General features: G+C 35.8%; 1 protein-coding gene across 2 annotated transcripts in view; it reads right to left on the bottom strand.

Annotated features, from left to right (window-relative positions):
- Positions 1-14252, bottom strand: part of LOC128211408 (kinesin-like protein KIF15) — an 80189-nt gene extending 65937 nt beyond the window's left edge. For both annotated transcript variants that reach the window (XM_052916163.1, XM_052916165.1), the window contains exons 1-12: positions 14168-14252; positions 12495-12513; positions 11692-11860; positions 11149-11225; positions 10818-10855; positions 9334-9434; positions 8587-8766; positions 8106-8207; positions 3371-3478; positions 2793-2980; positions 2088-2151; positions 1544-1661 (exon numbers count right to left, since the gene is read on the bottom strand). In XM_052916163.1, coding sequence (XP_052772123.1) covers positions 1544-1661; positions 2088-2151; positions 2793-2980; positions 3371-3478; positions 8106-8207; positions 8587-8766; positions 9334-9434; positions 10818-10855; positions 11149-11225; positions 11692-11860; positions 12495-12513; positions 14168-14183 — 1180 coding nt within the window. In that variant the 5' untranslated portion in view covers positions 14184-14252. The remainder of the gene's footprint in view (positions 1-1543; positions 1662-2087; positions 2152-2792; positions 2981-3370; positions 3479-8105; positions 8208-8586; positions 8767-9333; positions 9435-10817; positions 10856-11148; positions 11226-11691; positions 11861-12494; positions 12514-14167) is intronic.
- Positions 14253-15308: the final 1056 nt, after the last annotated feature.

Here is a 15308-nt window from a genome sequence, read left to right as displayed (position 1 = left end):
TAAACTACTCACCCAGAGGGTTGACAAGGTGCCAGACTGTAGAACTACTCACCCAGAGAGGGTTGACAAGGTGCCAGACTGTAGAACTACTCACCCAGAGAGGGTTGACAAGGTGCCAGACTGTATAAACTACTCACCCAGAGGGTTGACAAGGTGCCAGACTGTATAAACTACTCACCCAGAGGGTTGACAAAGTGCCAGACTGTAGAACTACTCATCTAGAGAGGGTTGACAAGGTACCAGACTGTATAACTACTCACCTAGAGACGGTTTGCAAGGTGCCAGACTGTATAAACTACTCACCCAGAGAGGGTTTACAAAGTGCCAGACTGTAGAACTACTCACCCAGAGAGGGTTTACAAGGTGCCAGACTGTAGAACTACTCACCCAGAGAGGGTTGACAAGGTGCCAGACTGTATAAACTACTCACCCAGAGGGTTGACAAGGTGCCAGACTGTATAAACTACTCACCCAGAGGGTTGACAAGGTGCCAGACTGTATAAACTACTCACCCAGAGAGGGTTGACAAGGTACCAGACTGTATAACTACTCACCCAGAGGGTTGACAAGGTACCAGACTGTATAACTACTCACCCAGAGAGGGTCGACAAGGTGCCAGACTGTATAAACTACTCACCCAGAGGGTTGACAAGGTACCAGACTGTATAACTACTCACCCAGAGGGTTGACAAGGTACCAGACTATAACTACTCACCCAGAGAGGGTTGACAAGGTACCAGACTGTATAAACTACTCACCCAGAGGGTTGACAAGGTACCAGACTGTATAACTACTCACCCAGAGAGGGTTGACAAGGTGCCAGACTGTATAAACTACTCACCCAGAGGGTTGACAAGGTGCCAGACTGTATAAACTACTCACCCAGAGGGTTGACAAAGTGCCAGACTGTAGAACTACTCATCTAGAGAGGGTTGACAAGGTGCCAGACTGTATAACTACTCACCTCGAGACGGTTTACAAGGTGCCAGAATGTATAAACTACTCACCCAGAGGGGGTTGCCAAGGTACCAAACTGTTGAACTACTCACCTAGAGACGGTTGACAAGGTGCCAGACTGTATAACTACTCACCCAGAGGGTTGACAAGGTACCAGACTGTATAACTACTCACCCCGAGAGGGTTGACAAGGTGCCAGACTGTATTACTACTCACCTAGAGACGGTTTACAAGGTGCCAGACTGTATAAACTATTCACCCAGAGGGTTGACAAGGTGCCAGACTGTAGAACTACTCACCCAGAGAGGGTTGACAAGGTGCCAGACTGTATTACTACTCACCTAGAGAGGGTTGACAAGGTACCAGACTGTATAAACTACTCACCCAGAGGGTTGACAAGGTACCAGACTGTATAACTACTCACCCAGAGAGGGTTGACAAGGTGCCAGACTGTATAAACTACTCACCCAGAGGGTTGACAAGGTACCAGACTGTAGAACTACTCACCCAGAGAGGGCTGACAAGGTGCCAGACTGTAGAACTCACCCAGAGGGTTTACAAGGTGCCAGTCTGTATAACTACTCACCCTGTGAGGGTTGACTAGGGATGGTGCCAGATTTAAACATCTGTAGTTCCTCTTTCAGGGCCCGGATTTCCTCTTGTAGTTGAGTTATGTTTCCCATTGAATTTTCATTCAGAATGGCCTGATGTTACATGACACATGAGATAAGGATGAAACTTGTATACATTTTAAATTGGTCTTGGTTATTTTTAAAACTACCAACAAATACATGTAAAAAAAACAACTTTAACATCAGAATCAAAAAAGCAAAATGTCTACGATATTTCTTATGTTTCTTTTAACAATTCTCTTCATTTTTTGTATGTGAATTATTCAAGTCTGGCAATAGAGGATAGCCCATTAATGAACTTATCTCAAATGGGGTCCTTTGGTTGTTGCTGGAGATACAAAAGAGGGAAAGTTTGAGAAAACGGATTTTGGTTCATTAACATTTTGTACTGTCTTCATCTTTCGTTTGATGTGGCTTGGATTCTAGAATAATTCCTAAAAATTTTTATGTATTATCTCCTCAATATCACATTGGCTTTCAAAGAAATTAATTACATACCTTGTTCTTGATCATTTTGGCTCTCTTGGCAAACTGGAGAGTGGACAAAGTCTCACCAAAGCACCTGAAACACATATTATGTTTGCAAGCTGTTTTGATGGTGCTTACTCGCAAAATGACGAAACACACTGGCATTTCTGTAATAATTTTGTTACAGGGAATGCATACATGAATGTTTCAAAGTTGGCCTTCTGTCTGTCTCCAGGCCCAGTGTAACCACCATCATCATACCAAAGGCAGTCATTTAAGAGTTCTTAAGCATTTTAGATGATAGAAAATCTAACCTCAAAAATCTAGATTGACTGTGGGAGAATCTGTTAATCACATGACCTGAAGACTGAAGTGGCCCAATCAGCCAATGACAGATCGGAACCATTACATTATGCCCATTACCACTGTCTGGGCAACTAATACATGGTATCCAGTACTCTGGTTAATAAATACCAAACAGTGACCAAGAACACCAAGGCTTCCAACGAGTTTTTCCATGTCTAACTTTAAACACAAGAGCATGATTAGTGTGACCTAGTATAGAGCTTAAATAGTTTTGACAAAAAAAAAATTCCACAACGCCACCAATAAGCATGGCTAAGACAAGGACATGATTCAAGCTGTTCCCTTTAAAAACACACCAGCTTGAAGTCAGACAAACATGAATCAATAATAAAGGTAAACAATTTATCCTGAAAGTATGGCAATTCTTACTTTGCACCAGGATGGACACACGCAATCAAGCTGGTCTTTGAGTTCCCTCCTAGTGAGTCTCGTAGTAGAAAGGTGAGTTTCGAATCTCGATACGGGATGTACCTCTTTTTGTTGTCAACAGACACACGTACAAGCGCCATGATCACATTGCCCAAGTTAGACAAGGATTTGTTTATTGAGCCAGCTTCCTACAAATAATTACCTTTTTTTTATTTGAACACATTCATTGCGGATCATCCAAATCATAAGTGGCGTAACCTTGTGTAAATTATTTATAATTGGTTTTCACCAGATAAAATTGCTTGTGATATTACTATGATACAAAAACATTTTTTCTTAATTATATGCCTAAAAAGAAAATAAACTGTTAATTAATTAACGTCATTAAAATTGTGTTTTAACCCGATCCGTGTAAACTATGATTTCAATATTTCAGTGTATGTTTGACATCAACATAAATCTCTATAAAGCATTCTTTTTAAAAACCAAATTTATATCAAACCACCAGCTATCAAAACTTGAATGATTCACTCTGCACTCTACCACAAAGCAGATTTACTGAGTATTTGTTTTTGAACCTTGAGTCGTAGTCCTCTAGCTTGTGTGTCCTTCTGTCTCTCTGACCCAGCCAGATCAACAAGGTTAAGCTGTGATGTCTTTATGTTCTCCACTGATCCATTCCTCTCCTGGAAATTGATATTGCCTGTCAATAGATCTTCAGGGCGATGCAATCACAATAAACTTAACTCTACATAAATTTAAATTTTTGCGATTAGAAGTATATATTTACTGACCAATTGCATTTACTTAATGGTAGCCAAAGTGATAGTTGACTAACAAGAAAGAGTGAAGAATTAACTTAAAACATATTAAACTGTTGCTTAGTTTATATTCTTGGTGTGTGTGTTATTGCAACGCATAACAGATATACAACTTAGCCCCACTCTTCCTCATGTACCCATAGACATTTGACTGGAATGCGGAATATAAGAGATGAGAAATTAAGCTGCATTTTAAACTTCTTTTGGAAACAGAACTATGTTAGCTCCAATCGCACTCATAAATAAGAGCCCTTACTTTCACAAAATATGCCTGTCATAATTACTATAATCAAAGGGTGATTACTCTCCAGTGACTCAAGCAGTGATAATTGTGAGTTATTGAACATATCAGAGATATAAGGCCCATACACACACCTACCAAATTTGGTGATGCTTGGACAAAGGCTTCTGTAGTTATTGATCTGACAACACAGATATGAGATAATTTCTATAATTAAAGGGTGAAAACTCTCAAGTGACTACAGCAATATGGCTTGCCCAAGATTTCATGCCCATTTACATTTGGACCAACTTTGGCAAATGCTAACCGTACACCTATGACCTTTGACCTTAAAACTGTTACCAAGGGATCTCACAAGGCTGAAATTGGGGAGAAGTGACTTCTGCCTCCAGTTATATTAGGGAGAAGTAGGTTGATTATAAGGAGAAGTGATGCTAACCGTAACACCTGATACAAATACAGTGCCAGACTACATGCCTGAATATTATATATATATTCACATACACATTAATTGCTTTTACTGTCATTTTGAAACAATCAGAATAGCCTCATAAATGAACTTTTAAAAAACAGTGCAGGGATGAATCTTATACGATCAGGATAGTGTACCAATGTCACATTCAGCATTGCTGTTTACTTATCTTTGGTAAAATAATTTTCAATAAACTGACCTTTTAGAACCAAACAACAATTAAAATCTCTGTCACTGATACATAATAGAGCATTGAGAAATGTTCACACTGACAAAATCAGTCTTGTCAAATCATTCATTTTCTAACTTCATAAACAGAGTAAAATACTGTTCCATTTAAACATATAACCCAAGGGGGGACAGCAATTTTTAAATCAAATACGGTGGGGTGCCTTTTTCGCTAATTTGCATCTGTAGGTGGTTGTCAAATTGTGAAATTTGCTTCTGATGGGGGTGTCAAAATTTTAATCGCATATGACGTAAGCCTTACGTAAGGGTGAAAATCCCTTCAGACCGATCGAACAGATAATTTGTGTTACCTCCCTTGAAATGTTTATACTTTGCGCATTCTTCTGTTTATTCTGCTGATCGCAACTTTGCAATATACCATAATCCTTTGCGGCATAGTAACTTTCGGTTTCCTTCCAGGTTATAACGAAGTCTAATAACAGCGCTAAAATCGGATTATTTACCACCCCAGGTTTGTTATAAATTATATTTTCTCATTAGATATGGTATTTCAATGGGTTAATGATACATGGAAGAAATATAATATGCATGACATAAGATATAAATCGCTTGACACAATACCTAGACAGGAGGTTGTGGTGGGTGGGGTAAATTGTTCAGAAAAATATATGCTGTTCCTACTCTTATTTGATTATTGTTTGTTTTGTTTTTAAATCAAATAGACAAAACATTTTTTTAGAGAACATTATTACTCTGTCTGACTGACTGTTACAATTTAATGCGGAATTTGTGCTATATCTAATAATGTATATTTTAGATAAAATATTTATAATGCTATACAATATAGATAATCCTATATATAAACATTTCATCAATATAAATCATGATGTTTATATTCAAAAAGTCAAACACATTTTATAAACTTGTGGCTTTACTGACATTTGTAAGGATTGTAATTGTATATAAAAAATCCTATTTAATCATTAAAACTAGTGTTGATTAATTTTGGCAGAAACGTGACACAATAACCTTTTACCTGCTGTATGCACTGTACTATAATACTACATAATAGACATGCTACATTAGAGTTAATATCTCATGCTGTAACCTGTGTAGTGGTTTTTTTTAAATGATTTGTCAGTAATTTTTAATAATATGATGGCAATCAGACTAGTCCCATACATGATACACCAATGACTGGAATAAAATCAAAGCAAATCAGATTTATTCCTAAATTTAATAAAAAAATATATATACTAGGGATGGAAGCGAATATCCGGGTATCCGGATATCCAGATATCACGCAAGTATTCAGTTACCAAAATGGGTATTCGAATATTCGTTAAGAATTAAAATTTCAATGAAATAGCTTAGCAGAGACAAAGCAATTGTTATAAAACTTTTCAGATGAAATATTTCAGGTGATCAACAGTGTCTGTCGCAAAGCAGGTATGTGTCACAAATCGTCTGCTTATTGGGTGTTTGCATAAGGTGTGATATTGTGTCCTTGTGCAGCATCCTGTACAGTTCTATGACCTTGCTTACAATGACAAGTGTTGTTTTATGATCTCAGCTGTGCTTAATTGACACTAATTGGCACTATGATATTAAAAGGATTGATTATAAATCTGTAGGAATTGATCGACCAATCACAAGTTAAGGGTCGTGCAATCAAAGCTATTAATGACCAATCGTATTTTTGATGAATATGCATGAAGAAATTATTGCTATCTGAACAATAAATACAGAAACAAATTTATTTATCTTTTCACTTTTCAATCAAATTTCCATCATTTTGCATCTTGTAATTGTATTTTGAATTATTAAACGTTAATCCTGTATCATCGCCTGTACATGCATGTAAATAAAGAAAAATCAGATTGTCATTTTGTCTTCTTATCTTTTCCGCAATTATATCCTTCATTACAAAACACCGCAGAAATTGTAGGTATTGCATTAAATCAAACAATGTAATGAAGCAAGAGCCGTCGTAAGACAGCGCGCTCGACTACGCCGCTTTGACTTAGAATACAATAACGATGTAATAATACCAAGTTTGGTCTCTTTATGTCAAACCTAACTAAAATTATTCGATACATAAGGTGACTTTGATGCTGCCCTCCCACCAGCCCACCCAAACAATGACGCAAGTCATTCAAATAACTTGATTTCCCATTATGAAAATGTGGTTAAGAATATACAAATATGCCTTTCAGAGGAAATAAAAAAAATAAAAATTCAAGGGCCATAACTTTTATTTAGGCTTAAAACGGAGTTATGTTTCTTGTTGTAAGATTGTTGTAAATAATTTTGACTTTTATTAAGTGCATTTAATGAACGTTTTTTTTTTATTAAAATCCCAACTTGCCCTTAACTTTTACTTGCCTAAAACTTTAACCTAAGTCACTCAGGGGCCATAACTTGTATTAAGGATATGGAGTTATGTAACCTCATTGGGTAATGGTCCTGAACAATTGTGTGAAGTATTAAGTCAATTGAATGAAGGGTATAGAAGTTATTAAACAATATCCCAACCTGCCCTAAAACTTTAACCTAAGTTCCATAGTCAATCAGGGGCCATAATTTGTATAAAAGATCATATGGAGTTATCTAAACTCATTATGTGATGGCTCTGAACATCTGTGTGAAGTATTAAGTCAATTGAATGAATGGTATTGGAGTTTTAAGTGAAAATCCCAACTTGCCCTAAAACTTTAACCTGCCCTAAAACTTTAACCTAAGTCAATCAGGGGCCATAACTTGTATTTGTGGGTACAAAACAATTTTTCATCATGATCATTTCACAAAAAGAACTATAAAATATTTTTCAAAAAGTCATGTATTTGATATTCTTAGCGCCAACATGCCAATGACAATGACCGTCTGCTTCAAAGGCAAAAATGTTTAAAAAGGGGTGACTTGTTTGTAAGATACAGATTCCAATTGGGTTTTTTTTAAGATTTTTAATGACTGACAAACCTTTTTAATAATTCCTTCGCTTTTTCTATTGCATTTATCGAACTTTGATAATTTGATCAGGGTCTTTTCAATGTACGTTCTTGTAGGTTGACGTTCAATTGTTTCGCCTACTGGCGGTGTTTCGATATTCAGATGATATATGACCCAATTATGGGATTAGGAGATAACCGATTTTAAATGGCTAATTGCAATGTTTTGACTGCTGGAACAGATTTACAATTAGCTTAAAATTGTCGGCAAAGTCAATATCGCTTTGATATTAGAAATGGGCAAAGTCCAGAAATTTAGGTGAGAGCTCTGCTGTTACCTTGCTTTTTAGCAAAGTATCGGGAATGTGGGTTCAGCAATTTGTCTCAATATAGTGAACATTTGAAGTTTAGGAGATGAGTAGCAGACATGAACTCTACGGCTCAAAGTTTAACCTCGAACAATCACATTAAACCATTATGCCTGGAATGTCGGTTCTGCACGCCACTTGATGTTATGAATATTTGACTCTGTTCATCTATAGTTAATTCCACCATTTTTCAAAAGGCCATAATTATTAACAACCCTTTTGAAATGAGGTGGCAGCAATTGTACTCTTTCAAATAAACAAGAAAACTGTGTACCTTAGATTCGATCTGCAGACAAAATACTGCATGTGACCTGGAGCTCTCTCTGTTCATGGAGGTTGAAGCCACTTTACGATTCTGCCAACTTGACTGAAGCACCTGTGTAGAAGGACCATTCACAATCTTTCACTATCAACAGAGCTCGAAGAGATTTGTTTTATCTCATAGATGATCACAAGATTTACTTTAAAAGGACCATTTCAGAGTACATCTGACATCATTAGATTCAAATGTGATCTATTTTCTAACCTGTAGATGCAGTGACAATAAGTTTCCAGTGCTGAAATTGCTTTGAGAAAGCCTTGCAATAAAAGATAAAATCAGAATTCTACAAAAAATCCCAAACATATAAATTTATGATCAACATAATATTGCATTTACACTAAAATCCACCCAATACATTGTTTTATATTAAGTTAATACCATCAAAGGAGTCAGCCATTTCTTATCAAAACACTATCCATTATTGCCCACTAACCTCATACGCCTCGCCAGCACTAGACACTACTTGTTCCGACAGCCCCGAAACGTACACGCCTGTTTTCAGGCTTTCTCGAAGATGTAAAATGTTGGCTGAGGGTTCCAGCAGGTCAAAAATCTGCTCGTTGTAAATCTCCAGGAACGAGCATTTGCACAAAAACTGCATCGTGTCACCATGCTGATATATACAAATAATGTTAACAAATCTACAGAAACCAAATTCTGATGACCAGGCTCTCCACATCTGAAAATATGGCAAAAAAAATGTTTTGGGTGTCTTTAGAAACACAGTCAGCCTTTGACCTTACCTTGTACAACCCAAAATGCTACGCTGAAGTACATATTTGCATGAGATTGCATTGATTATTTTTGATAATTAACATTCAATATTTGAACTGGTTTTAAATTTGAGTTTTATCCTTAAATGAAATGAAAAGTGATTATTTATATCAATAATTTTATAAAAATAAATTGTGTAAAAAAGACAATATGAACTTTAAAGTAAGTTTTTTGTAACTTTGGACACATGGGGTCAGTTTCAGTTAAATATCTTAGTGAAAATGACAGAGTAGTCAAGGATGGAGATTTCCATTATATTGTGGAATTTTCAACAAACTGACAAGGATAATTTCATTTGAAAGAATATTTTTATGAAGGCATAAAATTGTGCTTTAAAGCTCAAATATCATATTATGTCTCATGGTTTAATGCTTCGAATAAATAAAAAGCACATTTTCAAACAAACCTTTTCTTTTTCCTTATTTATCAACTGGAAAAGGTATTCAAAACTTCTTGGTATAACTCCACGCATTTCATGATGAAAGTTATCGGCATCTTCTGATGGACCTGCAAAATAAAAAGTATTTAGGCCTCACCAATTAGATGTTTCTTTGACAAATTTACCATGTCAACCTTGACATTGTATCCTGCACATCAGTGTTTGTTTTTTTCATTTTTAAAAGAATGGTGGAGGGGCACTTTGGAAAAAAGGTAAAATACAAGTATGATTCATATATTATAATGTTCTACTTCTTGTCAAACCTTTTGCTAAAAGATTAGAGGTCAATGCTCCTACAACCTGGATAATTGAAAATACATTCCATTTTAGGAGGTGAATGAAGTCAAATTTTGGCCCCAAAAAGGGACGAAAAAAACTCTACACACAGACATTGTATCCTACACACAGACATTGTATCCAACACACAGACATTGTATCCTACACACAGACATTGTATCCTACACACAGACATTGTATCCTACACACAGACATTGTATCCTACACACAGACATTGTATCCTACACACAGACATTATATCCTTCACACAGACATTGTATCCTTCTCACAGACATTGTATCCTACACACAGACATTGTATCCAACACACAGACATTGTATCCTACACACAGACATTGTATCCTACATACAGACATTGTATCCTACACACAGACATTGTATCCAACACACAGACATTGTATCCTACACACAGACATTGTATCCTTTACACAGACATTGTATCCTACACACAGACATTGTATCCTACACACAGACATTGTATCCTACACACAGACATTGTATCCTACACACAGACATTGTATCCAACACACAGACATTGTATCCTACACATTGTATCCTACACACAGACGTCAAATCCTACACACAGACATTGTATCCAACACACAGACATTGTATCCTACACACAGACATTGTATCCTACACACAGACATTGTATCCTACACACAGACATTGTATCCTTCACACAGACATTGTATCCTACACACAGACATTGTATCCTACACACAGACATTGTATCCTACACACAGACATTGTATCCTACACACAGACATTGTATCCAACACACAGACATTGTATCCTACACACAGACATTGTATCCTACACACAGACGTCAAATCCTACACACAGACATTGTACATGTACCATGCACACAGACATTCTATCCTACACACAGATATTGTATCCTATTCTTGACGAAACGCCCCCAAAACATAATATACATGTTTTTTAACTTTTTTGACATGCTTCAGACCTAATAAGGCTTCTACTGTATTTGTATTCCTTTCTGAGATGTACTTACAAAATAACCACTACCAACTTGTTATGGTACTGAACAAAAGTTATTGTCTTAATTGAATACACATAATTTTGGTAATTTGGATCCAAATGGTTTATAAATAATAATATGATAAGTGAATGAAATTTATCATATCTTACCAAGCATAGTAAATGTTTTGCCCGACCCTGTCTGTCCACTGGAAAATAGGTTGATAAAATATTGCACTTCACAATCAACACTTTACAATCAAACAAAATCAAACATAGGCATAAATTTAAAATCATTATCATAACTTGTTTCATTTTTGTTGTATTTTGCACTATGGTAGCCAACAAATTGCATAAATAGAAGACACTCTCATTAATTCATTATTGTAAGATATAAGCAGGACAGTGACTAATAAGTGAATTGAATCAAATGGCTATTTGTCAAAAATGTATTGCCAAACTGTAGATTTAACAAAGATGAAAATACAATAAAGCAACTCACTAAGCAAATATTGTCCCATTGTAGCCTGCCACACAGTTTTCAATGACCTTCTTTCCGAGTCGGTTGAAGATATTGTCCTAAAGGGAACAGCCAGAGCTTACAGTTTATTATATTTTCTATATCTCTTACATACAATAAAACGACAAAGTGAAAGCAGGAGGTCATGCTTGCAAATTTCCCAAGAACAGAAAGAACGCTTCATGGAATGTTCAAGCATACCTTGACCTGCATAAATTGATACTGCATTAACATATGACAAAATGTGATCACTCCTTAAGTCTTTACAATATCTAAACAAGTATCTGATAGTCAACCCTGAAGTACAAACTTTAAGTAACTTGCTTGAAAACGTGTACATGACATTAAACATGAACAAAACTGAAGCCTAGAGGGATCTAAACTTTTAGCAACATAATGAGTAGAAAACAACAATATAACTTAATGCACCAATACTGCTTTATGACCAAGTTGTAAAATTGAATCGATCATTTCATGATTTTCTTTATAGGAACCGTAACTATTTTATCTATGATTATTTCCTACCTGTGTTGAGTCAACATCGGCAACATAATCAAATGAGAACACTCTAGGGTTTTGGTCCTGTTTCAGTAACACTTGTGTGTTGGACTCAGCGACGTCTACCACTCGTGAATATGTTGATTCATCTGAGGCTGGGGGTCGTATTCTTATAAAGACTTGAATGTTGCATTCACTTAAACAAAAAATATCATAGATCTTATTTCCCTGCTCATATTAATTAAACATTAATGGAGGTTGTGAGACAGGATAACCTTCTGCCATCAACCATACTGATTTGAAAATGTATTACAAGAAAATAGCGGAACAAGCATTTAAGCTGGTATGGGGGGGTTTCAGTCAAACAAACGGCATAACTAAGTTAACCGCTATGGCTTTGTTAGACAAGTTTGTATTGTCTCAGTCAACTTTTAAAACCAAGTTTCATTTTTTAAATGTATTTGCATGACAACATTATCAACACCAAACACATGACAATATCTCGATTTTTTAATTTTATAACAAAAAAAGTCAAATTGATTTTTGTGCAGTTTTGAAAATTTAACCTGTTTTGCTATTCTTTATATCAAATATCAGCTTGGACAGAACTGGAACACATTATCAATGATGCAATTTCCAAGATGACACTACATGCCCATATAAAAAAATTCTAATAAAATGCAGTTTTACGTCATTTAATACTACTTTTAGGCATATGATAAAATGAACAAGAGGCCAAAAAGGGCTGTACTACTGGCTAGTAGAGCAAAAAAACATCCTATATATAATTTCTCATTTATTATACATTATTTATATAGTGTTGAACATACCTGTCCACCGACGAGGAATCTGAAACAAGAAAAAAGACGGCCATTAGTTTACTTATTTATATAGGGTAATACTTATTCCATTCTGACCGCCTCAATAACTCAGTTGTAAAGCCATCACTTTGGGTGTGGTAGGTTGGGGGTTCAAACTCAGGTCGCATCAAACAAAAAGGCGTTAAAATTGGTATCAGTCGCTCCCTTGCCTAGCGCTCGCCATTTCAAGGGAAGCACAGGGAAAATTGTGTACTCAATACTGATTTAACCCAGGAAAGGTGTATCCAGTGTATCGGTGCTTTACAACTAACACATCAAAAAACCAAGAGATCACTTCTCCTAGAGCTAGGTATCATATCCGGATCTTTGCTACAATAATGAGCGATCAAGGATACTTTTTTTATTATTTTGACATTTCTTGTGTATCCCTGTGACGCTACAACTCTCTACCATTCAACACTGGACGAAAGAATATATAGTATTATTATGCATCGATTTTAAATAATAATGACAAAGTTGTTCAATATATACCCTACAGTGATCTAAACTGGATTTAATTTGTCATTAGAGTCGTTATGTTCACATAAATACATTCTGGGTCACGAATACCGTTATACATGTACTACACAACCTGTCAGATTTGTCCCAGATTTACAGATATAGGGGTACTTGATAAGCAATCGACACCTGTAAGGGATATCTGAACATCTTTTTTTGGCATAATAACATAAATAAAAATGTGTTTTAATAGTAGGTAATAATATTTTCATAGAAATTTGAATTTATAACGAAGATAATTTTAAATATTGTCTCTGCCAAGGACCATTCGCTACTTTTTGCTGGGATGGTGGATGTCATGAGTCTGCCATAGTAAAAAAATTGTCAAAAGACTCATTGACGGCCATTAAGGTGGACTAATCCAGATTTCTTATATCTAACTGTGTTTCTTCAAGTCTTCTAATGTCTGGATTTGACGGCACTTGTATCTCATGTCACTTTTGGCAATTTAAATACAATTTAGGTCTAGCTGGTATCATAGATGAAGTTAAGCCATAATGCAGCCAGGAAGCAGGAAGGCCTTTGTAAACTCAAATTAACAAACATTCCATTTAGTATCTGTCATCGCATTCATCATACATGTAACAACAGTTATAGTGACTGACAGGATTTAGACTGTCAAGCAGGAAAGACTTTATTTTCACTACAGGATGATTTATGCCTGAACCCCCAACCCCAAAATTGACAAAGAGGACGATTAATTGCTGAAGAAAAGGTAATAGTAAAATTACTTTTTGATGCTGTTTTGAAACTCGATATGACAATATTGATATAACCACAACCAAACTGCTATCCGGATATTTAAGTTTAACACCCTTGTTGTTAAATACACTAGACGGCTTTACCCCAGATTCTCCTGGATGTTTCTTAGCTTAAGGTTAATGCCATTGCATAGGGCTACAGAACGAAAGTCTATAATATGCAAGTCTCAGAATGTTTTACCAAAACTTGTGGTGACATGGTGTCTACCTGAAAATAAGTTCAATCAATGAAACAGTGAAATGTTCAGAAGTCTGAACTGCATCATCGAAATATATTTTAACCGTGGCTTACAGGCAACCTTTTTGTAGAATATTTTAAGCAAGTATGAATTATTTAAACGTTTATGATAACTGGCCAATTACCCTTCAAAGATGACATAACTGCTGATTGTTTACATTTGCCTTTCAAACCTTTCCGCCATCAAATTTCGGAATACCTCGGTTGGCGGTGTTCATTTAAACCGGTACTGGGTGATACAGGATGCCATTTTTATTTAGGATGTTATTTTTATATATTTTCGTAAAAAATCCAACGGGTCATCAATGCCCTCTTTCTCATATAAAGTATGTGTTTTTCCAGGGTTTGGGGTGAAGGTTTTAGTCTAGTTTCATTGTAGGAAGCTGTTAAAATCGCCCACGAGTCAAAACGGCATAGACTTAAACCTGGAAACAATACAACCATAATCAAAAATCCTATTAAGTATTTCTTTGTGATATCCCCCAAGAATTAAGAGTTTATAACCATATGTTAATAAATCAGTTTCTAAGAAAACAATTAGTTCCAAATTAATTGTTCACGGTTCTAAAATTCGAAAACATGAGTCTTTAGTATAATGTTCAGGTGCGTAACCAGCTCTCTATTCTAGTCCAAATAATTGTACGTTGACGGATTTTTTTAGATTTTTGATATGGCAAATCCTTCACGTACAAATTGTTTAGTATCAAAAGTGGGTAGTTGTTCCGATCAGGATTCCGGGTTAAAGCATATAGCGTCTATAAAATATCATAAAAACAAGAAATATTACCAGATAATGTTATTTTACATTAGTTCCGTACACAAAAAATAAATATCCAACTTATAATTATAAATGTTGTCCAAAAATAATCATTTCACATTGAATTATAGAGGAAATGACAATGGTGGTGTGTAACCTAAAGAATCTTTCTACGTCTGGCCATAATAAACCACCACAGGAAACGACGACTATCATTTCTTCTAATAAAAAGTAACATTATTTTATGCATTAATCTCGTGAATATACAATCAGAGCGGTTTAGTTGGCCTATACGGTAGATCGGAACAAGGTAAATGATACACCAAATTTGCCTAACATTTGCAGATGTCACCATTATGTAGATGCTTACTTGATGCATTGTATACCGATCACTATTTAGAAACAGAGACGTTACTTCAGGGGTGGGGGGGGGGGGGGGCTTACCTGTGATTTTTTTTGCGTTTTTCAATATATCATCCGGGGGGGGGGGGGGGCTTACCTGTGATTTT

Source organism: Mya arenaria, chromosome 12 (genome assembly GCF_026914265.1).
Source record: "Mya arenaria isolate MELC-2E11 chromosome 12, ASM2691426v1".
Classification (NCBI taxonomy): Eukaryota; Metazoa; Mollusca; class Bivalvia; order Myida; family Myidae; genus Mya; species Mya arenaria.
The sequence above is the reverse complement of the archived record's forward strand: the minus strand, read 5'-3'. Positions and strand labels throughout refer to the sequence as shown.